The sequence below is a fragment of the Capsicum annuum genome, chromosome 1 (genome assembly GCF_002878395.1).
Source record: "Capsicum annuum cultivar UCD-10X-F1 chromosome 1, UCD10Xv1.1, whole genome shotgun sequence".
Lineage (NCBI taxonomy): Eukaryota > Viridiplantae > Streptophyta > Magnoliopsida > Solanales > Solanaceae > Capsicum > Capsicum annuum.
The window spans coordinates 201957650-201985486 of record NC_061111.1 but is presented as its reverse complement, the minus strand read 5'-3'; the positions used below and the strand labels follow the sequence as shown (position 1 = coordinate 201985486).

Below are 27837 nucleotides of genomic sequence, written 5' to 3'. Positions count from 1 at the left end.
CTGATGTCGAAAGGTGTCAAAGTGACACACTTTATGGCTATTTGAGATGCCAAAAGTGAACAACGTCCATTTGAGGAGCCTAAGTGAAAGTTCGTGCCAAGTTTAGGAGGCCACCGATGGGTTTGGCCTTCCCTCTCTATATATATATAGACTGATATAGTAAAATATTAAATCTGTCACTCACAATATCAAAACACTATCTAGTGCAAGTGGCAAAGAACCACTTTTGTAGGTCATAGGTCGTGGGTTTGATCTTGTACAGGCGCATATTAGTTGGTTGGTTAATTATCCTATAGATTGAAAAAAAGTTAATTATCCTATAGTTTGAAAAAAATTGAATAATCTGATTAATTTAATCGATAAGTTTACTTGGCACTGGAGAGTCCGAATTCTGGATCCGCCTCTGCTAATAGATACAGTGTATTCAACTAAATTGAGTAAACAGATATATGAAACTGCTTTATTGGTGATACAACGCGAATTTCAAAAGGTTGTATCAGTGATACAACGTGAATTTCAATTTCTCATAGCACTCCTAGTTCGACAAATGAGTACTGAATGTCCCGACGAGTTCCATTATCATCAATCAACCAGGATGATTGGAAAGAAAAACATCTAAAAGCAATACTGTAGAAGAGATTCCAAATTAATCTCAGTAACAAGTTTCTTTTTTAATTTCAATACATCCAGATTGAACCTCAAAAAAGGAACAAAATAAAGGAAGATGTTCAACTATCGAACAACGCATAAATCTTGGTAAGAAATTTCGGTTTCTTGCAATGGTTTCTCAACAACATTGTAATCTGAGGCAAGAAAACTGGAAAGACTATGGAAAAGACAGTAAAGAAGAGAGAAATTCCCCGGTCAGGCGTTATTGCGGACATCACAGTATCATAGGTTATTGTCAAGGCAACAAGTGAGACTTGCAGTTCTAATTGCAAAGGAAATCCTATTGTCAGGAAATTTATTGTGTGAAGGGACACGAAAAATCCAATGGAGTTGAAAACCAAGAACAAGCCATAGGAAATCGGATTATTGGTTCCCATCACGGATTGTCCTGCAATACGTCGCAAGGACATTATGCCATCAGTACTGATCCTGTTTTTGTCATCAGGCCAATGATTGTCCTGCCAAACACCTCCTGGTGGACTTAGCACTGTTTGATAAGTTGCTGTTGCAATTAGAATTGCTATCACAAGAAGGGTGTCTCTTACTTTTCCTGGAGGATCTTTGGTTTTATTGTACTTGAAGAAATCCTGAAGCTTCCTAGAACGAGATCGAGGCCCCTCCCTTCTTAGCTCCCCGCTGGATTGTTCATTTGACGGAACTTGAACTTGAACAACATAAGATTGTGGCAAAGCTTCTTGTTGCAAAGATTGCAAGTTTTTAGCAGTTACAGCACCAGATGCTCTTAGAATTTCCTCAATATCTCTATCTCCAGATTCTTCAAGTAGTACCTCCAAAGGTGTAAGGCCTCTCTTGTTCAAAGAACTTATCTCAATTGTGCCCTTAGCAACAACATTTTCATCGAGCAATAGATCAACAACCTGGATGGTTCATTTCCCCCATCTGTTAACTGGAAGATAATATCAAGATGATGAGATAAAAGTAGGCATAATGAAGATAGTGGAGATACTTGCCTCATATTGCATAGTTGACACAGCAAGATGCAAAACAGTGTTTCCTCGGATATCCTTCTTGTTTAAAAGATCATACTTGTTAAATTCCTTGAGATTCTCAAGTAATAGTTGAAATGCTTCAAACTGATGATTCTTGACGGCTAAATGAAGGCAAGTCTCTCCACGAGCAGTCACTTCTGCAGCAGAATCTGGACAAGCCACAAGAAGCTCTCTCATGACATGTTTTTTGCCTTTGATTACTGCATAGTGAAGAGGAATTCTTCTGTCCTTTCCCTTGAGAAGGCATAGATTACTACGATCAATGCTCAAGAGCTGCTTCACAATCTCTGTATCCCCATTTGCTGACGCAATATGCAAAGGGCTGAAACCGTCCTGGTTTAGTTCTGTTGCAAATTCTGGCCTCAAATGAATGATCTCCTTGGCAAACTCAAGATGGCCACTCAAACAAGTAACATGCAGAGGAGTTTCATTACCTGCTAATGAAACGGCCCTGAGAACAACTGGATCTTCTTTGACCAAACTTTGCAACTGATCAACATCTCCTTTTTTAGCAGCCTCCCACAGCCTTCTGTCCATTACTTCTACCAAAGAATAAAAGGAATTCTAAAACTCAATCTGCAGGCTTTAGTTCCACGTGGTATATAGACTGAGTTACTTTATGAACTCCTTTCATGAAGTTGAGCTCAGCACTATGGAATATCTCAAATCTGAAGATCATGAAATTTAACTTTTGTAGGAAGGAGAAACAAAAGAGTTGACCTCCACAATCTTCATATCCAAATTTCAACTATAAAAAGAATATAATATTCCTCAATTACCAGCTGTGTATAATAAAATAAGTTTCATTGAGGCAAAAATATGATCAAGAAGATAATAGAAAATCCTGGTAGTCTCCTTTTTCAGTTTATATATTGTTATGTCCCCATTTAGTTCAAAGTTTCAGTCTCCATACAAAAATCTCTTAGCCTTTTTTGAATCTGCTCAGAATTTTGGTCTTCCGTGATTTTCATCCACTTCAATGACCACTACGCTACACCTTTGGATGGAGTTCTGAGAAACAATTGACTACTGCAACTAATATTTGAACAGAGTAATCCTAATATTCAAGGTGGTTAGCAAATTCAAAGTCAATGATAATTTAGAATATATTATTCAGGACAATGTTCAGTGCTGAATTCAGACCTGACACAGGTTGATCTTCATTTGAGAGTCTGTATAATAAAATAATATGGAAGAGTCGAGAAAAACAACACGTCAAGATTAGTAGGGACAAGCCAAGTTTGACAGTAATAGTGCAATATTTTATGTAATAGAATCGAACTGTACGTAATATAAAATTCTAAACATATAAGACCATGAGCCGGAGTATGTTTGGTCTATCGGAAGCAACCTCTCTACCTAAGGTAGTGGTATGGACTGAGTATATTCTACTGCTCCCAGACCCCACTATGTGGAAATATATTGGATATGTTGTTGTAGTTAAACATGTAAGACCATTTATAAGTAAATTCACTAGGATCTTTTAGTTTGTATCAGTATGAAATTTATCCATGAGTTCATTTTTCATTGCCATCAATTAAATAGGCTGATTGGAAGAAAAATACCTGAAAGTGATTTAAGTAAAAAGAGATTTTAACAAATCTTATAGAACAATTTTTAATTTAGAATCCCAATTCATCCTGATTGAACCTCAAAAGAAGAACAAAATACAGGAAGATGTTCAAGTAGCTGGACAGTCTAATTTTTTTTTATAAGGTAAATAATTTTATTCACATTTGGGGGAACGCCAAAAGAAGAGAACCTACACAAAAATAAGGTTCTCAACAAAGTTTATGGATCTTGATAAGAATATAGGTATCTAGCAATAGTTTATCAACAACATTGTAATGAAAGGCAACAGTACTGGAAAGACTATGGAAAAGATAAAAAGAAGCGAGAAATTCCCTGGTTAGGCGTTATGGCAGACATCACAGTATCGTAGGCTATTGTCAAGGCAACAAGTGACACTTGCAGTTCTAATTGCAAAGGAAATCCCATAGTTGGGAAATCTATCGTGTGGAGGGATACGAAAAATCCAATGGAGTTGAATTGAAAACCAAGAACAAGCCATAGGAAATTGGATTGTTGGTACCCGTCACCGACCGTCCTGCGATATGTGGCGAGGACATTTTGCCATTACTACTGTTGTTAGTGTCGCCAGGCCAGTAAGTATCCTGCCAAATTCCACCTGCTTGATAATGGGTATCACAAGAAGGGTGTCTCTTACTTTTATTATGCCCTTAGGGACAACATTTTCGTTGACCAATAGATCAACAACCTGAAGATTCATTTCTAACTTGAAAGTCAAAAATCAAGATGCAAGATTAAAAGAGCTATAATGAAGATACCGGAGATACTTTCCTCGTATTGCTTAGTTGACGCAGCAAGATGCAAAACAGCCCTTCCCACCCACGGATAGCAAGAGCTTTGGTGCACTAGGATGTTGCTGTCTTTTTATTATGTTCCATCTATCCTTTTTCATATTACTCTAAAATGCAATACTTGAACCAATGTCTTTTGAAAACAGCTGCTTTACCTCGAGGCAAAAATAAGTGGTTAGTATTTGGCCATGAAAAACTAAAATTTTTAAAGTTGGAGCTGAAGTTTGAATTGTGTTTGTCCGTAAATATAATTGGAGTTGGTTTTTAATTGTCATGACAAAATGAAGATGAAGAAAAAGTGAAAACAACTTTTTCTTGTTTTTCATTTTTTCCAAATACATCTCCAAGTTGTATTTGGAATTTTCATGGCCAAACATCAACTTGGAGTTGTATTCATGAAGTAATTTAAAAAAAAAAAAGTGAAAAAATTCTCACGGCCAAACAAATACACTCTACTCTCTCTAAACTTTTGCATCTTGTTTGTTTCTTTTTTATTCAATCCCCCCTTTTACGGGACTACTATGCACCTTAAATTAATTGAGTTCAACTGAATGCAACAATTTTCAATGTGGAACACAGGCGGAACCAGAATTTGAAGTTTATAAGTTTGAAATACCAGCTCTTAATAATTTCTACATATTCAATAGATTTCTCAAGACAAAATTACAAAATAGCACCAAAGCTATTAAATTCATCCTTAAGCCGTAATCTAGCTCAATCCCTGAGGTACAGATATATAAGTGAAAAATTACTAAATGCCTATATCCAAATCCATAATTTTATAAGAAGTTTTTTTCCATAAATCCTTAAAAACTGAACTCATCAAATTTAAACCATAGATTCAACCACCCACCCCACTCCCCAAACGTGAAAGAGAAGCAGATAACTAATGTAGCCGTTCATTGACATGGTACTATCGTACTATCTTCTTCCGGCCAATGTATTAAGGAGCTCTAAAAATATACAGATGACAATGAACAAGAGTGCACATGCCAATGCAGAGCTCGACGTGATGTGAGTAGCCAAAGGATGATAATTTGTATCTGCATTATTTAAGATAATAGAGAGGAAGAAAGATCCGGTTCTTTCAGCTGCAGAAATGAATCTGATCGTAACATGGATCCTGTGTTAGAAGCTGTATGCTTCTCGTCTTATGCAGACACAGATGATGGTGCATGACTCCAGCTGCACCAGAAAGAACTGGAAACAAAGCTCATGTTTCCTCAGCTCTAGCACTAATTGAGAACATGTACAATTCAATCTTTGTTTAGAAAAGCAAAAGGAACTTCACTCTGTTTATTAATCCATACATAAAGACACCAGTACCCATTAAACTAGGACTTCTTAAAATTGGCCGGCACACTAAAATTCTGCCAAGTAGACCGACTCCAACACATAGTTATGCATCAAGTCTATTTTGCTTGGTTAAATATATTTGTATTCATCATCACACTAAACACTTGCAATCAACCATGACCAGATCAATTCCAGGCTACTCTCTACTCAAAAGGCAAGTCATAAGATAGGACAGCAAGACAGAACAAAAGTATTTACAATACATCTAATCGATGTATTTATCATGTAAAATAATGTCTTCTGCAAAGTAAAGACATTCTCTTTCTGACAATCAAAGAGCAAGACTAACTTGCAATATTAGCGTTGAACAAATACATTACAACAAAACAGAACCAACAAACCTATTGGCAATGCCTATTGTGCTGCCCCAAAAAAGTACTCCGAGATACTAACAATCAAAAAAATAGTTGTCCAAATGACACCTTTTTATAGACACTTGAAGACAAGCTTACATGACTTCCGCATCAATAACCTTCAATAATTGGCTTCAATTCATATCATGTTCATGCCCCCTAGAAAAGTTCAAGAGGGAAACTAAGGCAGGGAGAGGGGAAATGTTTGACCTTCGGTATCATAAATGAACTGCAACACATCACACATTCAATAGGCAATTCACATTTTTCATGAAGAGACACAAATTTCGGCTTCCTGAAAACAACAAGAGGCTGAAAAAGCTACCCTTCCGTAGCAGAACAAATAACTAAATTTAACAATGTCATTAGTAGTTTGCACCATTCAAATACGACCATATCAAAATGAATTTGGGACCCAAACTCTTTGTATCTAGTAACCAAATTATGTAAAGAACGTGGTTCATTGTGCCATTTCTTACAGGGGGATATTTGTATTCACAGCCAAGGCATTAGATATGCACTCGCATTGTTTGTCACAGAATACAGATGTAGTGGCTGCATGATGACACACATTTAATAAAAGAACAAGCAGGATTCCAGTCACTCACTCATAGCATGGTAGGGTCTACCCAAGTGTAAATTTTACTCATTAATGTTTCAGCTCAAGTAAACGGCTTAAGTCACTTCTGGAAAACAGTTCCTTTCCAGCAATTATCTTTTCCTCTTCCTATTCTCTTTGAAGTGGTCAGCACACACCAAAGATGGCTGGCCACAGAATTGCTTTTGTAGCATGAGAACATATATTTTACAGTAGCAGAAGGACAAAAAACAAATCAAAAGTAAAACTTCATTTCTAGCAATGGAGTTTCGCAATTTTAAACTCCAGTAAGTAGCATCATAATAAAACATTGACGAAATTAAACAGGCACTATAAACTACTAACAACGAATCCAATGTTAGAACCCTGATCATGCAATGCTAGCATAAATTCATAACCAAAAAAATCTACATCGATGAACTGATAAGTTCCTACTCTAGCAGTTCTGCTACTCAAGTAAATAGTAAATGCCAAGATGGAAGGGAAAGGCGTGTTGCGAGCTCACTAAATGTGGGAAATTAGTTTAATCCGGAGTGCATTCGGCAATTCAATGCTGCAAAATATTCACCAAAAAAAGGCAACTTTATCACACAACTAAAACCAATCTAGCATTCAGGAGTTGGCATTCTCTTTGCCTTCTTATGTTTCTTCTCCGACATTGCCTGAGCAAAGGCCTCCACGATCCTTTGTTGTGACTCGAGTATCATCTCAGTTCTCTTCATCTCCATTTCCATTCTCGCCCTTTCCAACTCTCTTGCCATGTCCATCTTCATCCTCTCCGTTCTCACAAACACATCCCCTAATACCTTTATCGCATCAACCATTTCCTCCATCGGATCCCCCTTTCTCTTTTCCCCCATTCCTTCACCAACAACCCTTTTTCCCAAATCAGGCTTCTTTACAAACCCATCCCTGTACATCTTACTAGACCCAAAATTATTCGGATTTTCAACTCCTGAATCCTCAAATCTACCATACGGTTTCGCCATTGGAGGAGCTGACCCGGGATGTGACCCCGAAAACCCAGGTATACGGATTCGAAACCCACCTCCTCCATTACTCACAACCCCTGGGTAACTACTCCGATCACCGGGGTTCACATTGTTGCCATACAAATCCCCAATAAGTTTAACACTATTTTGACGATAATCTTCAACATCCTCCTCACCTTCATCATCACTAGGTGGCGGAGAAACAGCATTAGGACCCCTTTCCATCATATCCATACGCTTAAAATGGACCCAAGCAGAGCAATAACGATGAGATCTCGCGCCACCATAAGGAGCAGCACGTTGAATTTCAGCACGATAACGTTTCCGAAGCTTCTCCATCTTATGCCGGCACTGCACTGCGGTCTTCGGTGGATCAATAGGGCACCTAACAGCAACATCATCTGCAACTTCCTGCCAATGATTAGCACGCAGATTCCCTCTACGCAGAGAATACCACTTTTCCCTGTATGCATCAATGAGCGCTATCGTCTCATCATGTGACCAACATGGCGGAGGAAGACGGCGAGATGCCACCGCAACTGTTACGTCGGATGATGGCAGAACCCTTGTTGGGGTAACGTTAGAGAAATCTTGTGCCGCCATTGTGAATTACAGAATTCAAATCTCTGTAACGAGTTCAGAGAGCTTTAGTGCACGGGCCGAAATCTCTCTAAACAGAAAATACCTAGAATTGCTTAATGGGTTTGGATCGATCTCGCTAAACAGTAAATACCCAGAATTACTCAATGGATTTGGATCAATTAATAGCGAGAGATTTAGTGGACCGGGCCGGAGAGAAAGGAAAAAAGAGAGGACGGGAAAAGGGTGCTGGGCAGCGGAGGAGGAGAGCGGAGGCATAATGAAGAAAAGAGGGCGGGTGGGGGTGTTAGGTTAAAAGGGGGATAGCGGCTGATGTGGAGATCTAGAGAGAGAGAGAAGAGGCCACCGCTAGGGAGGGGGAGAGGGGGAGGGGGGGAGGCTAACGTGCGCGGAGGGCGTAATAATGTTTGACCGAGTGCAGCTTTGTTCGGCGCCCACCGCCCCAAAAGGGGCCGTCAGCTGGCAGAGGCGTTTGTGTGGCCTAAATAGGAATAATTTTATGGGCCTTTGCGTGTTTGTTGTGAGCGGAGGGCAGACTTGGCGACAACAAACCTTTCCAATTGCAAGCTATTAGAGCAATTCGAGGCTTATTATTTTTCCTTTCTTATTTTATAATCTTTTCTTATACTATTATTTGTCCACCTTAACATGAAGAGAATATTAATTAATGTTTTAAAAAGGAATTTTAAGATTCGTTTCGAGATAAGACACTGACAAAACGGCTTAAAGCATAGGAGTGAGGCTTTAATTCTGTAAAACTTACGTTTTAAGTGTTTACACCTTAAATACATTTAATGCTCAATATCCATGACTAGCCTAATAAATAATTGCAAAATCAGAATTGGGGTTCGATATTTTGTTATGTATACATAAAATATAATTTTAGTGGTGTATAAATAGTATAATTTTTCACCAAAGGCGGTTTGGTGAAACCTCATTTCAAAGTTTGGCTCCGCCCCTATAAACAATAGAATTTTTCGTCAAAAATGATTTGAATAACGCCCTTTGCTCAGAGATAGCTCCACCCTAGCTAACATATCTAAGACAAATTATGATTGAATTTTTTTAATTAACATTGTTGACCCTTATAATTCTATAATAAATAAATGGTGCTTCATAATTATTTTTTGTGGTCTACGAGAATAAGAAGATTGAGAATAACTCAAATAGCAAGTCATTGCATTGTATATTTAATATTTAAAAGCACCGTGAGAATGAATATCATTTAACATTTTTTAAAAAAAATACTTAATTAGCCGAATTTTACATTTCACTTATTATTGATCTGCATATTATTGTCATATGTCTCAACATTATCTTATTTTATCATTTGTCATTCATCTCAAAATAAACGTTATTTAAAATAATAATTATTATAAAATATTAAATCTTTACTCTAATCTAGATAGTCATTCACTTCGAATCAAACAGTAAGCAGAGGCGGAGCCAGAATTTTTGCTTAGGGGATTCAAAATTTGAAGAAAAACTCATCGAAAGGGGTTCAACATCTAAAATATATAAATAAAAATTATTTTAACTATATATTAATAATATAATTTTCCATCAAAAGGGGTTCGTCCAAACCCCCTTTAATAGGTTAGCTCCGCCTCTAACAGTAAGTAATTATTATGGTTTGTATCTCAAAATTATCATAAGGGTACTAATAAAGCATATTGTTTATTTTCATTTAAGAATGTAAATTGCGTACGGTAGTAATGTAGTTTTCAAAAATTAATTCTTTATATTGAAAGTACAAATATTGAAGTTGAATTGCATATAGTAGCTAATATAACATTTATTTATTTATTTATATTTGTAAAATTATATTAAGAGTTTTATTTTTATAAATTTGTTTAATCATGTTATTAATTGTTTACAATTTTTGCTTTAAAAATTGAAAGATCTATGGGGCTTATGCCTCATCGCGTCAAGGTTTACGCTTCGTCTCGTGCTAACTAAAACATTTGATTTCGCACCTTCGCCTTTTAAAATACTGATGTTAATAAAAAATTTCACATATTACTTTTGTACTTGAATCTTTTTTAAAGCGTAAACACTTATTTGTAAAATTTCACAAAAAATTCTTAAAGGGTAAATAATAAAACTCTCTTCCTTTTTATGATTTCTTAAATATACATGTAAAATAAAAAATAAACAATTAATATGAAATAGTGGAGTAACATTTATCAAAGCTTAAGGGTCGATTGGTAGCAGATTTGAAAATTTTTGTGCAAGTACCATTATATTTGAAGTTGATTAGGAAAGAAGCTATTCATATATAAAATCAAAATACTAAAAAACAGTTTGTAGCGACCTTAAATAGTATTTATTTTGAGTTTAACGATGAAGTTTTTATGTTTTCTAATCGTTAACCGAATGACTTTTAACTTGTGATGAAGTTTTTATTTCTTCAAATCACTTGTTAATTTCAAACAGAGTAGAAAGCATAAAACTTTAATCTTCAGAAACCAACCAATACAGATTACGGATTAATTTCTTAAGATTGTTGTTTCAGTTACACAATATGTATGTTTCCACACTACACTTCAACACAAGTTCAAGACTATTTCAAGAATAACAACACAAATTCAAGACTATTTCAAGAATAACAATGAAGCACCTTCAACACAAGTTCAACATGAACTATCAAAGAAGTATGTTATTTAAAAGAAATAAGATGAAGTAGAAACAGAACCAAATGCCCCAATTTCACAGAGTGTCCTTAAGGAATTAATTCCCCCAAGTATCCGAGGTTGCGGCCTTCGAGGATAAAATGACTCACAATCTGAATGTAGCGGTACCTCAAATGTTCAGATTCTTCGAACACACTCAACAACTGATGGTCACAAAGAATTTTTTTTTTTGGAAGAAGAAAAGTATTTTTTAGTACTCAAAATTATGCGCATACCTGGGAAAAAATTCAGGTATTTATAGCCATCAAATGTCCCTTCAGAAAGGAAGCAATGGTTCATGGAAAGGTGTATCATTGTGAAACAGTCATGTTTGTTCTTTCCGAAACAATGTGTCTTTTATGAATAGTCATATCCGACTGAACAGTTACACCTTTTTTGAGACAGTGTGTCATTTTACTTGAAGGCTTGCATCCCTTACAAGTTGCGTTTCTGCATGCAATTGCATGGTGTTCATGGAGGAAAAAATAAATTCGTTGAAATTTTGTATTAATAATTTTACTTTTTTTTAATTTCAAATAAACTTTGTCTAAAAATTAATCTCCCAAATCCAAATTCAAATCCGAAGCCGAGCTCTCAATCGATCATTTGACAAATCGAAAGTAGAAGCCGAGATGCGCGAGCAACGACGACAGCTAGGACACCTCTTGGTTCTTGCATCACTATCCACTTGAAGGTGTGTTTCTTAATAAAACACATGAAAGTTGCTTTCTCCCACCAATGTGGGAGAAGTGTACTTTCCTTTAAATGAGTGCACTTTCCTTTTAAGTGTGAGCTCACTTTTTCTTTATTTTTCATTCACACGTCCAATTGAACCCAGCAATCTCCCACATGAATGGGGAATGCCTATTCCTTATAAAACTTTATGGAAAAGTATGTGATCAGTAAGCAAAGACTGATCACATCTGGATAAGTGGATTTTCCTTTGAACTTTATGTAGTGAACATACATCGGATGCACTCGGTCAATCAATAGATTTGATATCTTTGAACCGCCGAGCTTTAATGTACACCTAGACAACACATGTCACATAACCAATCTTTTACCGTTTATGGTTCTCAAGGTTTTGTTCGTTTCAGCCATGAATACGTCCTGATTTCCTGAGAGCTTAGAGAATAGGCCTTTACTAACATTCTCCTTGAAACGACTTCCACTTCACCCTCGCATAGGTAATTTCTAAACGTTCAATCCTATAGATTAAACTATTTGGTAAAATCTGTCAAATTTAGATAATCATTAAAAAGTTTCACACCATAAGTGTTATCCTTATTTATTAAATATTGTCTACATCATGAGAATGGATTGGGTATATTAACAATGCTGAATCGTCAGTCACAAATTTGTTTGATCTCTTTGAACCTAACTCTTGGGATCTCCAGTCTGCTAGGTAGAGTTACCGCTATGCTGACTTGTCCTAGGCCGTAGATGTTCCCTTAACTCTCTCTCTCTCTCTGGATAGACCTTTTGTAAGTGGATCCGACATATTATCCTTTGACTTCACATAGTCAATAGTGACAATTTCACTAGAGAATAGTTCTCTAACGGTATTATTGTAACGATCCAAGACTACCCCTAGTCGTTACATGATGCTTATGGTCCCGAGGGACCACAAGCTAACCCATGAACTGGTACCTATTGTGAACACTAAATGATAATATCATAAATGCGGAAAAATACTGACATTGCCATAAGGTTTTATCAACTGGATTCAATACTGAATTATAAATCGAGAAAGGGAACAACTATCTGAATCTGACTGATAAACTGAATAACTAACTGACTGTAGTGTCTGAAAAGCCTCTAAGACTGACTGATTGAGAGTTGATGGGACAAGCCTCCAACTAACTACTGAAATAAAGACATGAAATGATTAAATCTGTCCTCGGATGATGAGAACACACCACTGCTACTGTACTGCTGATAATCTGGGAATTTAAGTACGATCCGAGAATTGAGCGTCAGCACCTATGATATGAGACATCATAGCGCAAAGAAAAGTATATGCTCAATACTTTGAATGTACTGGTATGCTAAATGAGGTAGGCTAACATGCAAGGTTTCATGAATAAGAGTAATGATCTATCAGAGTATACATGTAAAGCATGGAATACTAAACAGAGAACATGAAATCTGTAGATACTGAACATGCATGAAAGTCTGCAAAATGCTAAAAATATATGAAAATTTGTAGACACTGAAGATGCATGACCAGGCATATAACATAAACTGAGTAAAATCTGTAATCTGAACTGAAGTACTGAAAAATATATTGATATTTGCATGCCTTGATCAAACAACACTACGACTGAATAATTGAACTGGGACTGTAACTGAGACTGTATCTGAGACTGTGGGAGATATCATCTAACCGATATTCTCCAATTTGAGCTAATCGAGGTCCAACCTGTAATCCCAGTTGGAAGAGTATTAATACTGTACCACGGGTAGTAACGCTGGCTGTGTGGATCCACTAAACTGATATAATATCCAAAGGACTAAGGGTGTCAATCCTGAACTGACGAGTGACCCCTGCGAGATAGTCAAGCCTAATCTGACGGGTGACTACTCATATCCTATGCTGGCTATGTAGTTCTGGAGTATAGGGACTGCTACTAACGACTTTGCCTCGGGGAAGCCGTCATCCCTACACTCGCTCGGTGCTAAGTCCTACTCCCAACTGAAAGACACTTAGATACTAGACTGTTCTGAGTTGAATAACTAATATCTGACTATTCTGATAATGCTCATACTATAATCTAGAGTCTATTCTATAATAGACTCAGACTAGACAAATAAAACAGCTATGATTTTCGGGTATTCAATACCCCCAGTACTCAAAAACAATAATAGTAAAATAATATCAAGCTTCGAGGACATAGCATGAAAACCTTTATCAAATATTAATTCTTGTAGGCATTTTATCAAACACTTGATGTTCATAGTTTAAGCCACTCATGAAAAATAGCATAAAATTTAAATAATAGCATGATTTCAACACCAATGGCACTTAATCATGAGTTAATTCGAAGAATGAAAATATTGAGACATGTGGAAATTGATATCAACAATAATCTCATTAAAACAAGGCATAAAATCAATATTCATGAAAGTTCATGGAGACTCATGCTTTTAAATCACAATTAAATATCATGAATCTTGAAAAGATGATAACTTTATAATTACAATCGGATACTTGGACTTCATGGGTGAAAGGAACCCATGGATGAACATTTAACATACCTGGGTTATTGAATTAGGAAGGATTGATGAAAAGTTCTTGAGGTTTAGCCTTGGTTCTTGAGAGCTAGGGTTTTTTGTTCTTGAAAAGAGGATTTTTTTAATTTGAGAGAAAGTGAATAATGATAAGTGTTTAGGTCAATTAGGGGTTAAATATCGTATTTAGGACGAGTTTAGGGCTTAGGAAAAATACCCAAATACCTAAACGTATTTAAAAACAAAAGCTGAAAACTGAAAAACCCGATTTTTGGCCTTGGCGCAACGCGCCACTATCACGTCAAGCCACTTGAAATTGGACAATTGGGACTTGAAAAAAAAACCGTGACGCGGAGCTATCGCGGTAAGGCTTTGGATTGCCAATTTGGCCTGCTCCGCTACGCGCCATGATAGCGTACCCCCACTGAAAATTGACAATTATGGAACTGACTGATGGCGCGACGCGCCACTATCGCGAAGTAACACTGGAAACTGACAATTGTTATTTTGACATACTCCGCGACGCACTAATGGATAAAATGACGGTATTTAACGACTGAAACTTAAAATCGTCATAACTTTTTACCCGGTTATCGGATTTAGGCAAATTTTATATCGTTGGAAAGCTAATTAAATTTTCTACGCAACGGCAGGATATAAACTAAAAAATAATAAGTGTTCAAAAATTTTATATACAAATACTCATGTATAGGGACTTAGATATGCTAGGGAAAATGCGGAGTGTTTCAATTATATCGTTGTCTTATATGATAAGATTTACCGTTATATATCATGATACCTGCCTTATTTATCGTCGCTTGGATATCACAGTATATACATAATGGTGCCAATGGTTTGGGTCAATAAGAAATATCTTCCAAAAAATTTCGAAAACCATTCAGCTTTTTCACCGGCTTTATCTAATGCGATAAATTCAAATTCCACTGTAGAGTGGATAATACATGTCTGTTTAAATGATTTTCAAGAGACGGCTCTTCCACCTTAAGTAAATACATATCCACTCATGAATTTTACTTCATTCGATCAGGTGATCCAATTTGTATCACTATATCCTTTAATTACCGCTGGATATTTATTATAATGCAAAGCATACTCTTGGGTGTATTTAAGATACGTCAAAACTCTTCTCATTGATATTCAATGAGTTTTATTGAGATTACTTGTGTACCGACTCAACTTATTAATAGCACATGCTATGTCTGGCCGTGTAAAATTCATGATATACATTAAACATCCCAACACTCACGTTCAATGGAGTCTTGGCAATACCAAATTTCAAATACTTGAACTTGTCAAGTATCTTTTCAATATAATGAGACTGTGACAATGTCAACTCTTGTGGAGTTTTATGAATTCTTATTCCTAAGATCACATCCCAACTCCAAGGTCTTTCATACCAAACTTACTCTCAAGCATTCGTTTCGTAGTATTTATGACAGTATTGTTTCTACTGGTGATCAACATGCCATCCACATACAAACAAACAATGGCCTTGTGATTTGAACCCATTTGTTAACATGGTTTGGTCAAACTCTGCATGTCACTGTTTGGGTGCTTGTTTTAGTCCATAAAGTGACTTAACAAGTTTGTACACCTTCTTTTTTTTACCAGGAACCAAAAACCCTTAGGTTGTTCCATGTAAATTTCTTCCACTAATTCTCCATTTAGGAATGTTGTTTTCACATCCATTTGATGAATTTCAAGATCATATACCGCCGCCAAGGCAATTAACATCTGAATTGACGTTATCCTTGTTACAAGTGAGTATCTATCAAAAAAATCAAGGCCTTCTTTTTGTTTGAAGTCTTTTACTACAAGTCTTGCCTTGTATTTGTCAATAGTACCATCTGCTTTCATTTTCGTTTTGAAGGTCCATGTAGAACCAAAAGGTTTATTACTTAGAGGAAGATCAACCAACTTCCAAGTATGATTGTTTAAGATTGATACAATCTCACTAGTGACTGCCTCTTTCCAAAATGATCGGTCTGAAGACGACATCACTTCTTTAAATGTTCGAGGCTCATTTTCTAAGAGAAATGTTATAAAATTTGATCCAAACGAAGTTGACGCTCTTTGACATGTACTACGTCTTGAATTCTCATCATTATGTACATCCTCGCTTGGTTCATCTCGAGGTCGTTTAGACTCTCCACTCGGCTGTTCATGTCGAGTTTTATACGGATAAATGTGTTCAAAGAATTCAGCATTATCTGATTTAATTATCGTATTTCCATTGATATCCAGCTATTTGAATTTATGAACCAAAAATCGATATGCTTTACTACTTTTAGCATAGTCTATGAACACGCAGTCCATTATCTTAGGTCCTATCTTCACCCTTTTAGACATAGAAACTTGGACTTTCGCTACACACCCCTACACTTTGAAATATTTCAAATTGAGTTTCCTTTCTTTTTATTTTTCATATGGAATTATTAGTGTCTCACTGTGGGGCACTCTATTGAGTATTTGGTTAGCTGTAAGGATTGCTTTCCCCTACAAGTTTTGCGGTAAACCTGAACTTATAATAAAGGCATTCATCATTTCCTTTAAGGTTTGATTTTTTCTTTCCGTAATTTCATTAAATTGAGGTAAATACGGGGCCGTAATTTGATGGACAATTTTATTTTCTACATAAATTTCTGCAAAGAGAGATTCATATTCTCCACCCCTATCACTTTTTATCGTTTTGATTTTTTTTCTCCAACTGATTTTCAACTTCTGTTTTATTTGCCTAAGTGCATTTATTTCTTCATCCTTAATATTTAGCAAATAGACATAACAATACCTAGTGCAATTGTCAATAAAAGTTATAAAATATTTTTTACACCACGAGATGGTGTTGACTTCATATCACAAATATTGATGTGAATTAAGTCTAAGGGATTGAAATTTTTTTAACGAACTTATACGAATGTTTAATATACTTTGATTCCACACACGTTTGACATTTTGATTTATTGCACTCAAAGTTTGGCAAAACTTCTAAGTTAATCAGTTTTTGCAAAGTTTTGTAATTGACATGTTCTAATCATTTATGCCACAATTTATTAGACTCAAGCAAGTAAAAAGAAACAAAACTTTTATTGATTTCAACTATCATTACATTCATCTTAAATAGGCCCTCAGTGAGGTAGCCTTTTCCTACGTACACTTCTCCTTTTAAGTACAATCTTGCTTAAAACAAATACACATTTGACTTTATTTTTGTCAAGAAATGATACAGAAATCAAGTTCTTTCTCAACTCCGGTACATAAAGGACGTTTTTGAGAGTCAACACTTTGCCTGACGTCATTTTCAAGCATATTTTTTCCATCTCTTTAACTTTTCCAGTTGCAGAGTGTCATGTAGATCTTCTCCTCACCTTGAGCAAGAGTAAATGCAGGAAACAACTCTTTATTGACACAAACGTAGAGGGTGGCACTGGAATCAATCCACCATTCTCTAGGATTTTCCATCAAGTTACATTTAGAAAGCATGACACATAGATCATCCATTTCATTCTTGGATTCAGCCATATTGACATCATCCATTTCATTCTTGGATTCAGCCATATTGACTTGATCCTTCTTTTTGCATTTCTTTGGGGCACGACAATTTGTTGTCTTTTGGTCACTCTTGCCACAATTAACGTGCTTCCCCTTGAATTTCTTCTTAGGTTGGTTGCTTTATTGTCCATATTTCTTTCGCTTCTTCAAGTTGTTGGGGTCGTCTTCTACAATGTTAGCCCCACTCATTGCAGAATCTCCTTTCAACCTCCTTTTGCAGTTTTATTGTCTTCCTCAATGTGCAACCTCACAATGAGGTCTTCGATCGTCATTTCATTCCTTTTGTGTTTCAAGTAATTTTGAAGTCCTTCCACAAATGTGGCAACTTCTTTATTATTGCTGCAACTTGAAAGGCCTCATTCACAATCAAAGCTACAATAAAGTTCATATGAACATTGAGAACATATTTAACATGTTCAGATAAGATATTCACTATATTCATACCTTTAGCAAGGAGATCGTGGATGATAACTTGCAATTTTTGTACTTGAGATACGACAGTCTTACTGTCAATCATTTGTATTCAAGGAACTTTGCAACATAGAACTTCTTATTTCCAGCATCATCAGGCATATACTTTTGTTCCAGCATATTCCATAATATTTTTGATGTCTTCATTCCATTGTACACGTTGTATAAATCGCCATAGAGGTCACTTAAGATATAATTCCTGTATAGGAAGTCAGAATGTTTTCATGCCTCCAGTATAACGAACCACTCCTTGTTCGATGTTTCTTCGACAATACTGGAGCATCTTCAGATATAAATCATTGAAGACACAAAGTTGTCAGATAAAAGAACATCTTCTATTGCCAACGTTTAAAATCTATACCCGAAAATTTTTGGGATTTTTCCGTTGGTGCCATAGCGGGTGGCGCAGTTGTACGACTGGTTGTAGCAATATTCGTTACTGCTACACTTGTCCCACCATCAGTTACATGACCATTAGTAGTCATTTTTCCTATCACAACAAGATATACAAGTTTGTAGCAACTTTAAACAGTACTTATTTCTACTTTAACGATGAAATTTTTATGTCTTCTAATCGTTAACGAAATGACTTTTAACTTGTGATGAAGTTTTTATTTCTTCAAATCACTTGTTAAGGTCAAACAGAGTAGAAAACTTTAATCTCCAGAAACCAAACAATGGAGATTACAGATTAATTCCTTGAGATTGTTGTTTCGGGTACATCATCTGTATGTTTACACAAGATACTTCAACACAAGTTCAAGACTATTTCAAGAACAACAATGAAATTTTAACATCTTCAACACAAGTTCAACATGAACTATCAAAGAAGTAAATTATCTAAAAGAAATAAGATGAAGTAGAAACAGAACCAAGTCCTCCGATTTCACGAAGTGCCCTTAAGGAATTGATTCCCCTCAAGTACCCAAGGTTGAGGAATTTTTTCTCCCAGGATAGAATGGCTCACAATTTGAATGTAGCGGTACCTCAAACGTTCAAATTCTTCGAACACATTCAACCGCTGATGATCATCACAAAGAGTTTTTTAAGCGTTTTTCAGTACTCAAAATTATGTTCATACCTGAAGAAAAATTCAGGTATTTATAGTCATCAAGTGTCCCTTCAAAAAGGAAGCAATGGTTCATGAAAAGGTGTATCATTTCGGAACAGTCATATCTGGTCCTTCCGAAACAATATTTCTTTTTTGAACAGTCATATTCGATTGAACAGCCATGCTTTTTTCGAAACAGTGTCATTTACTCGAAGGGTTGCGTCCCTTACGAATTGCGTTTCTGCATGCATTTGCATGCCATTCATAGCGGAAAAAATAATTTCGTTGAATTTTTGAATTAATAATTTCACTTGTTTTTTTCCCAAGTTTCAAATAAACTTTGTCTATCTAAAAAATTAATTTCTTGATCATTTTCCGAAGCTGACGTCGAGCAAGCAACGACGGGGCGTGAGGCACCTCTTGGTTCTTGCCTCACTATCCACTTGAATGTATGTTTCTTAATAAAAACACATGAAAGTTGTTTTCCCGCAATGTGAATGAAAAATGGAGGGAATTATTGGAGGGAAAGTGAGCTCACACTTAAAAGGAAAGTGTATTTAAAGTATCCTTCTCCCACCGATATTCCACCAATGTGGAAGAAGGATACTTTCCTTTAAGTGAATACACTTTTCTTTAAGTGTGAGCTCACTTTCTCTCCAATAATTCTCTCCATTTTCCACTCACACGTTCAATTGAACCCAATAGTTATAACCTATATATAATCAGATACACTATAACTCATATATACTCGGATACATAGTCAAATCCTAAGACTCTCCAGAATACCGACATACAATTGTAAGAGTAAATTCAAATATATAATCCTTCAAGCTTGGTTAACCAGTGAAGGTTGGGCTGATGCAGTTTTGGATGGACGTAAATCTGCCGAACGTGAGAGGTTGAGAACAAAGGCAAGTAAGAATGGTACGCCCACACAGAGATAATAGCAGAAGTAGGTTGGCAACTTGATCATTAGGCAACTGATGTAAGTTATCCCAATTGCAGAAACAGCAAGTAGCAGCTCAAGTCGCAGGGGAAATGCCCGTGTAATGATATGAAACACGTGGAGGCTGATGAAGAACCCGAGTGAGTTGAAAAACAAGAATATGTGTGATGAATAGTGAATCAGGTGATCAACAATATTATCAATAACACTAATATTAGGTTGCTGCTGTTGTAAGTTGCCAGGAGGATTAAGAGCAGCTTGGAAAGTGAGCATAGCCATGAGCATCATGACCACAACCAGTATTTCTCTTACAGATTCTGCGCTATCTCTATCTATGTCATATTTTAGGAAGTCGACAAACCACCCACGCTTCAGTTTCCGCCTAGGCAGTACCTGTTTGAGATATATTGTCGTTATTAAGTAAATAAAAGTGCGCCTTACCCTAATAGTTAATTAAGATTTTGAGAGAGCCGCATACAATTCAACTTGATAGTAGAGCAGACAAAGGTACTTCCAACCAATTAGACTTGGAAGGTTGTTGCAAGTACTTCCAGTACTGAATGTGTTCTGCGAAGATTTTTTCGGGTAGCCACAAGAAAAGGTTCCACAAAACAAATTTCGTATAGGTCGCCACTGAAGAATGACTTCTAGTGGCGACTATGGTCACGACAACGATGATCATAACTTTAGGCAACTTTTGTGGCCAGTGAAGAATGACTTCATGTACTGAGCGAATGAAAAAGAATTAAGCCCCCAAAGTGATGAAGGAATGTTTTGAGACACATGTAGGACATTACCTCCCCATGTTGGCTATTTGATGCACAAATTTGATTACATGATTTGCTGGGCATTCCTACCACGTCTGTGGCCTTAAGGGCTCCAGCTCGTCGAAGAATGTCCGCAATTTCCCTATCACCAGCTTCACTTTGAGAAAGAAAAAAGACATCAAGAACTGTGAATCCCATTTGGTTTAAAGAATTCATTCCAACTGCCCAACTTGCTGCTAAGCTCCCATTCAGCAACAGATCCACCACCTGAAAATATCGTTATTGTTTAACATTTTATAGCAGGTTATATACGTGCCTTAATTTTCAGGTTACCAATTCCACTTGTTATTTGTTACGATTATCTTTCAAATGACGTGCAACAGCTACTAGTATACTACGACTCAACTACGAGTTAGTCGGGGTTAACTATATGAATCCTCGATATGGAAAGTGTTTGTTTGAGTCCATGATATTTTGTACGAAGATCACGTAATACTCAGATCTAGTGGTTGAATCTCTAATATACCTAAGTGTCTCCAGTGAGTACTTGTTTTCTAATTTGTTCACCCATACGAATCTCCTGCTGGTTATCTTTTAGGTAACATGATGGCATGAAACTGACTGTTCTTGACTGATACATGCTCAGCATGATAAAATCTTTGTACCTCGTGCTGTTTCCTTGCCACTGCAAGGTGCAAGACACTATTTCCTAGCTCATCCTGTTTATGAAAGACTTCCATCTTGTTGAACATCTTGATGTGCTTGATCAACACTTCCAACGCTTCAAACTGACTGTTCTTGACAGCAAGGTGGAGCGCTGTTTCACCGCGAGAAGTCACAACTTCAACAGATTCAACGCAGGCAGAGAGCAATTCCTTGATGACATCAACTCTGCCTTTGACAATAGCACAGTGAAGAGGAATCCTTCTCTCCCTGCCCTTCACAAGGCACAAACCAGTGTCCACCTTTAACATCTCCTTGACAATATGCAAGTCCCCATTGGCAGCAGCAATATGCAAGCAACTGAAACCATTCTGGTTCATCTCCCCAGCTAATTCTTTCCTTAACTTGAGGAGCTCTTTCACAAAATTGAAGTGGCCACCCATACAAGCAAGGTGCAAGGGTGAATCACCATCAATTAAGCCAACGCGGCGAACGATAATAGGATCACATCTTAATAGCTCCATCAGCTCTTCAACGTTTCCTGTTCGCGATGCATCAAATAGCCTACTATCCATTCCAACTTTTGCTAAATCAAGTTACAACTTATAAGGAGTCCCACTTCTTGTTTCCTCACTTTTACTGTCTCGGATGCTCAAGCAGTACTAAACACTAAATAGCAGCTGAAAATGGATTTTCTTGCTCTTCCTTACTTATAGTGTGTTTAGCCAAGCTTCAAAAAATAACAACAATAATTGGTGTAGGCCGGAGGGGATAAAAAGGTGGAAATCGAACCCTCACGGCCAAAGCAAAAGTTCAAGTAACCAACCAATTTCCCATTTGACCGAGCTTTCGAGAAGCTAAAAATGATTTTTATTAATTTTTTTTAGAAAAAAGGCTTATTGTAAAGAATTGAAATGTTTGGCCAAACTTTCTAAATAAAATACTCCCTCAAAAAAAAATATCACATTTCCTTATTTGATAACTATTTAAAAACTCAATTCTACTTTTACCCTTATTGGTCCACTTATAATGCCCTACTTAATTAAAAATAATAATAACACATTATTTTAATAAGCATCAAGCTTTTACTTATTTTTTAAACTCCGTGTCCGGTCAAACTATAACACATAAAATGGGATGGAGGGAGTACTTCCTCCGTCCATTTTATATGGCATAGTTTGTTCGGACATGAATTTAAAAAAAAAAAAAAAAAACCTTGATAATGTTTACCAAATTATCCTTCATTGAAAATGTATTACTACTCTTTTTAATTAAGTTGAATCAATAAGGGTAAAAGTAAAACAGTATTTTTAAATAGTTGTCAAATAAAGAAAGATGACATTCTTTTTTGACGGATAAAAAAATGACAACACATAAAATAACACGAACGACTACTTTTGTATAGTAACGCAAATTCATGCAAGTTTTTCCCAAATCGCTTGTGCTACACTACAATTATTGCTTTAATATTGAAAATAATATTTTTCCAATTGATTAGTCACACACAAATTGCTACAGTCCGAAAGTAGTTTCTGAAAAAGCACCTTGACACGAGATAAAAGAGTAGTGTAACAGATTATAAAAGTTGAGAATCAAACAAGCTATCAATTTTTGCCAGGTGTCAATTGGACTTGGTATACCCTCTCAAGTCAAAATATCCTTGCACGCATCAGATTTTTTGCTTTACTGAACGTAGGCAAGACTTCCAAGTACTACAGCACAACTGCATCTTTTGTCCGTACAGTAGTACTGACTTAGTACTACTGAATCTTTCTTCCAGATAGGTTCCTAACTACCAAAATATTGGAGGCAAACAAGTACATCCAAACAAGTTGATACATATGTCCCAATGCAAAATCAACTATAGTATAACCATTACCAAATATTGGGGGCAAACACGTACATCCAAAAAAGTCACAACGCAAAATCGTTTATAGCTTTCATCATTAAAATTCACCATCATGTAATTGATTACAGATACCTGTTCTTAATTTGTGTATGTTATGCAGCCAAAAGTAGGCTCGCTCTCGAAAACACTGTACAAGAATAATTTCAAAGCTACCAAATAGATTTATTTTTTTTTTGAAGAAAAAAAAAACAAAAAAAAAAGAGAGAAGTGCACCATCACTGGAGCAAGCCTGCACATGTAACACCAAAATCATTTAACAAAATGCAACCGCACAAAGCAAAGAAAACAGCTCGAATATTGGGTGCCATTAGCTACTATAGGTTTATACTTCCAGGCCCTTTTCATCATTCTACACGGAACAAACGCTACCAGTGTCATGCACTGTCACATTCCTTCGACACTAGCACCTAAAATTACCACTGCAAGTCAGCAAGTACTAGGTTTGAGTTTAGTGCACTAACTAGGTTGTTTTTTCTCGCCTGATCGCTCTATCTCTGAGGTAACTGGACTAGCAGCCTTCACCTTAGCAAAAAACTGTACACTCATCTCCTTGATAACTTTAAAATACATTTCCTTTACAGGGGTCGTCACTTTATTCACAAAAGAGCCTACCATACCAAGAGCATCCAGTAATGAAAGAAGAGACCAAACGAGAGCAGCAAAGGGCAGTCCTCACGTAACACGCATACAAGAATGAAGTATCTCAGTAAAAGTCAACTTCAGCACGAGCTGTCAGAAATAAATGTGATGTGATTCGTGCACACAAAACATACTGCAGCTTCAAGAGTAATCTCATTTAGGAGTCAATAGGCATCACATAGCAATGACAAAACACCTTGTAGCAAAAAATAGTTCCAGAGTGGGAGGTGTTGAAGCACCAAACAACAATATTTTATGCCCAACGAGAAAAACTTCATAGCACCTCATAATCCAAGGACTACAGCAACAAACAGAAGCACCAAGACAACAGGAACAGAGAATTTCACAATTATGGGGTTCGCGAACACACATCAGAGATAAATTTCTTTCTTTCTGCTCAAGTACAAGTATTGGTTTTGTAATTGAACTGACAAACAAATAAATGACTTTCTTCCTTTTATTTCAGGATTGCATAATCCGCCAAGCATATCTCACCGAATACTTATTTTCCCTTCTCTACAATCGTAATATCTCACCTTCAAAGCAATATTGATGATATTTCGGAATGCGGTGAATCCATTAACTAAATATATAACCAGATGATCACATTAATGGATCTCTTTTTGACATTATGCATTGTATAGCAGTCCGGAAGATTAACTTTGTGAAAAGAAGATCCGACGACTGGATATAATGCCGTCAGAAACTATCCTTAATGACCTGGCCCCTCTTAACGCAATATATCCAAGACGATCTTAACCAGATACTAGGTAACTTGCACTTTCATGAATCATTTGCTTTAGAAATAATCATGCAGCACACCTCCTCTATTATTCCAGTAAATTCTTACATGGATACCATAAGAAATTATTGCATGTTTAAATACTAGAATCTGTTTACTCTTAAAAGCTCAATTTTCCTTACAGCAGGAAGGACAGAAGTCTCTTTTCTCCCACAGTAGAATCCAACATGCTCCAATAGAATCCAACAAGCTCTGGAGCAATACAACCTAAAACTAAGATACTCTCACCCTATTTATACAATGAGGTTAAATAACAGATCATCTCCAGCTTCTTCCGGTGGGATCTCATTGCAAAGGGAGCTTCCAGACATACACATCCAGTTGCAATCTCTTAGTCCAACTCAAATCTGTACCATAAACAAATTTGCAGTGACTGAATGCTCCTCATCTTCAACAGCTCTTATTAGAAGAAACATAAGCAAAGACTTCCTAACTCCCATCTTTCCCACAACTTACAGGGAAAAAGAACTGGTAATTCAGTAAGATACTTCGTACACAAGAATGAAAAATCCCATCAAATAACACAGCTCTAAACATATTACATACCTTAGTAATAAGTTCCAGAATCACCACTGCCCATATAACCACTACCACCCATGCTACGGCTGGAATAGGCTGATGAGTAAGAGCTACCAGCAACCTGAAAATTTCAATAGTCTTAACATAAATATGGTGGTTCGCAGTCAAAACAAAGCTCCAGAGAAATAAATGATCGTCAAAATAAAGTATACATCATTGCGACGAGAAATGTAATCGCCACCATAGCCAGATGAATACATTCCACTGACACCACTGCCGTCATAGGAGCCTGTAAACCCCCAAAAAGAAGTTAAGACAGTTGTCCAAAGTCCAACCCCATAAACACCTACTGTAACCCAAAAACAGTTCACATGACCACAAATTTTTTCAAACAGTAAGAACTCACCTCCACCATAGCCTCCTTGACGACTGCTATACATTCCATGAGAATCCTGACCAGAAAGGGAACCTCGGCTGCCACTATATCCAACATTTGATCTCCCTAGCCTACTGCTATTCAGTAATAGGAAATCAGTATAACACAAGAATTGCAAGGGAGATAACAAATATCATCTCAACTGCAAAAGCAGCAGCAAACCTGTCGCTGTAATCCCCATATTGTGAGCCACCAGCACCACCAAGTTCATAATCCAAACGAGAACGAGAAGGGCGGGCTCCTGCCTCCGCATAGCGAGGAGGAACATCATCCTGACATGTAGACGCACCAAATTAGATCTAACACTTTATGTAGATCAAGAATGTTGCAAAAATCAAAACATCCCAATGTATTAAGTGACATCTGACATACTGACTAAGACTACATACCATTGCACTGTATGGTCGTTTGGAGCCCGACATAGAGTCATATTCCCTAACTCGCGCCTCACGATAAGCAGGAGGCGGCCTTTCAAACCGCTGTTCATAACCATCATCAACATAACCTCTCCTTGTCGTTGAGCGAGCAGTACCTCGAGGAAAATCAGAGTATCCCGAGCTACGAGGGGAATATTCATCCCTGTAGGAGACACGTTTGTCGGAAGGAAACCTAGAAGGATAATCCATTGTGGCTCTGCTTCTAAGAGGAGGAATTTCCTCATGCCGTGCGTACTCCCTCTTCAATTTACTCTTTGTATATGAGGGAACTGCAATTCAGTTTTAGTCATCTCCGAAAAGAGAGTAGAGTGGAAACAGCAGATAAAAACAAAAGCTCAGAACTGATCCCATACCAGGTGATCTCCTGTCATAGGACCTTCTGGATAGTGGAGCCACAGGTCTGCCCCTAGGGGCCACAGCCATAAATGGTCGCCTATCCCTCATTGTGACGGGTCGTTTAAAACTACGATCCGCCAGGGGAGGGACCCGTGTACTAACTCTAGATCCACGAAGAGGGGGTCTGCGAGAGACTGGACGACCCCAAGGAGCAGGGGGACCACGCATCAGCCCACGTCGAGGTCGCAGATCACGTGCACCATATCTCCCTCTTCCCCTCTGAAGTGGTCGTGATAATCTGGCCCTAACTTTAACCTGGAATATACAATTATAAGCAGGCACGCACAAGAATGACATGTTTAGGTAAGATTCAAGACAAAAACCAGACCTTCTTATCTCCTTCCCCCAACTCTTCATTATTAATGCATTTGACACAAATAACTGCTGCATCATGAGTGTCAAAGGAGACAAATCCAAAATCCTTTCTCTTGGCTGAAGGCATATTACGGGCAAGCTCAACTTTTTCAATCTTGCCATATTGTTTAAGTAAATCTCGCACATGATCCTCATCCCAAGATGCAGAAAGACCATCAATAAAAATTGTTTTAACCTGAAATCAATACACATCCATTGATTGTCAAATAATGAACCGCTGCACTGTAAGATCTACATAAAAGTTACAAAGTCACATCAGAAGAGCACCTTCATGAGAAGAAAAAGATCAAACTCACTTCTCTACCCGCTACTCACCCAAGAAAACCAAGAAAGACAAAAAAGATAAAAGAGCCTTGGACTGGAACACAGTAATGACACAGTTATCCAGTCACTGAACTAGCAGTAAATACAACATGAATCCACAAGCTACAGATATCATTTGTTGGGGTCCAAAAGCAAAGAAATACGCCGTAAAGGAGGGGTATAAATTATCGCATGCCCAGAAAGACATCATAGATTTATGGCCATGGAAGCTTATATGGAAAACAAAGCTACCACCAAAGGTAATCTGCTTCAGTTGGTTGCTGAACGCTTGTTTGACAAGAAATTTTCAGCTGGTTAGCAGATGTTTTTGTGTTAGAAAGTACAGAATCAATTAATAATCTTTTCCTGCATTATGTGGTGGCTGTAGACATGTGGCATATGTTCCCTTCCCTTTTCAGTTTGAACTGGCTGAGGCCTCAAACTATCAGAGATTGAGCTGGAGTCACTGGAGAGTTGATACGGCCATCAGGAACAACTGGGGCATGATACCAGCTTGTACTTTTTGGTGCCTATGAGCAGAAAGGAACCATAGGTGTTTTGATGGAATTTCAACTCCTAACCAATCACTCAAGGCTAAATATTTGTTCAGTCTATTTTGTTGGTCCAAACAGTCATATGTGAATAGCTCAACTGCTATCCATAGTCAAATCCAGTCTTCTCTAGATTTTTT

General features: G+C 37.0%; 4 protein-coding genes across 7 annotated transcripts; all 4 read right to left on the bottom strand.

Moving 5' to 3' along the window:
• Positions 1-616: 616 nt before the first annotated feature.
• On the bottom strand, positions 617-4764 carry LOC107844573 (ankyrin repeat-containing protein BDA1). Of its 4 annotated transcripts, XM_047400374.1 has the most exons (4): positions 4028-4209; positions 2114-2221; positions 1641-2023; positions 617-1547 (listed from the first exon to the last, which is right to left on the bottom strand). In XM_047400374.1, the coding sequence occupies exons 2-4, from the start codon at positions 2214-2216 to the stop codon at positions 729-731; spliced, it is 1305 nt and encodes a 434-aa protein (XP_047256330.1). In that variant the 5' UTR covers positions 2217-2221; positions 4028-4209; the 3' UTR covers positions 617-728. The 4 variants fall into 4 exon arrangements, with proteins under 4 accessions (XP_047256330.1, XP_016544446.1, XP_047256326.1 ...); XM_016688960.2 differs by having other exon boundaries at positions 2114-4764; XM_047400370.1 differs by having other exon boundaries at positions 1641-2221; positions 4028-4216.
• Positions 4765-6705: 1941 nt separating this feature from the next.
• On the bottom strand, positions 6706-8648 carry LOC107844591 (trihelix transcription factor ASIL2). Its single transcript, XM_016688971.2, has one exon. It carries the CDS (start codon positions 7960-7962, stop codon positions 6973-6975), a length of 990 nt encoding a protein of 329 aa, XP_016544457.1. The 5' UTR covers positions 7963-8648; the 3' UTR covers positions 6706-6972.
• A 10787-nt stretch (positions 8649-19435) lies between these two features.
• On the bottom strand, positions 19436-23253 carry LOC107844584 (ankyrin repeat-containing protein BDA1). Its single transcript, XM_016688966.2, has 3 exons — positions 21333-23253; positions 20698-20934; positions 19436-20293 (listed from the first exon to the last, which is right to left on the bottom strand). Exons 1-3 carry the CDS (start codon positions 21903-21905, stop codon positions 19781-19783), a joined length of 1323 nt encoding a protein of 440 aa, XP_016544452.1. The 5' UTR covers positions 21906-23253; the 3' UTR covers positions 19436-19780.
• A 1418-nt stretch (positions 23254-24671) lies between these two features.
• LOC107844558 lies at positions 24672-27018 on the bottom strand (the record flags this gene model as incomplete). Its single annotated transcript, XM_016688945.2, is given in 8 exon segments — positions 24672-25027; positions 25227-25320; positions 25412-25488; positions 25606-25712; positions 25798-25907; positions 26025-26341; positions 26426-26723; positions 26797-27018. Coding segments are annotated over 7 exon segments (1224 nt in total), but the record flags the coding sequence as incomplete, so codon positions are not given.
• Between the last annotated feature and the right edge of the window lie 819 nt (positions 27019-27837).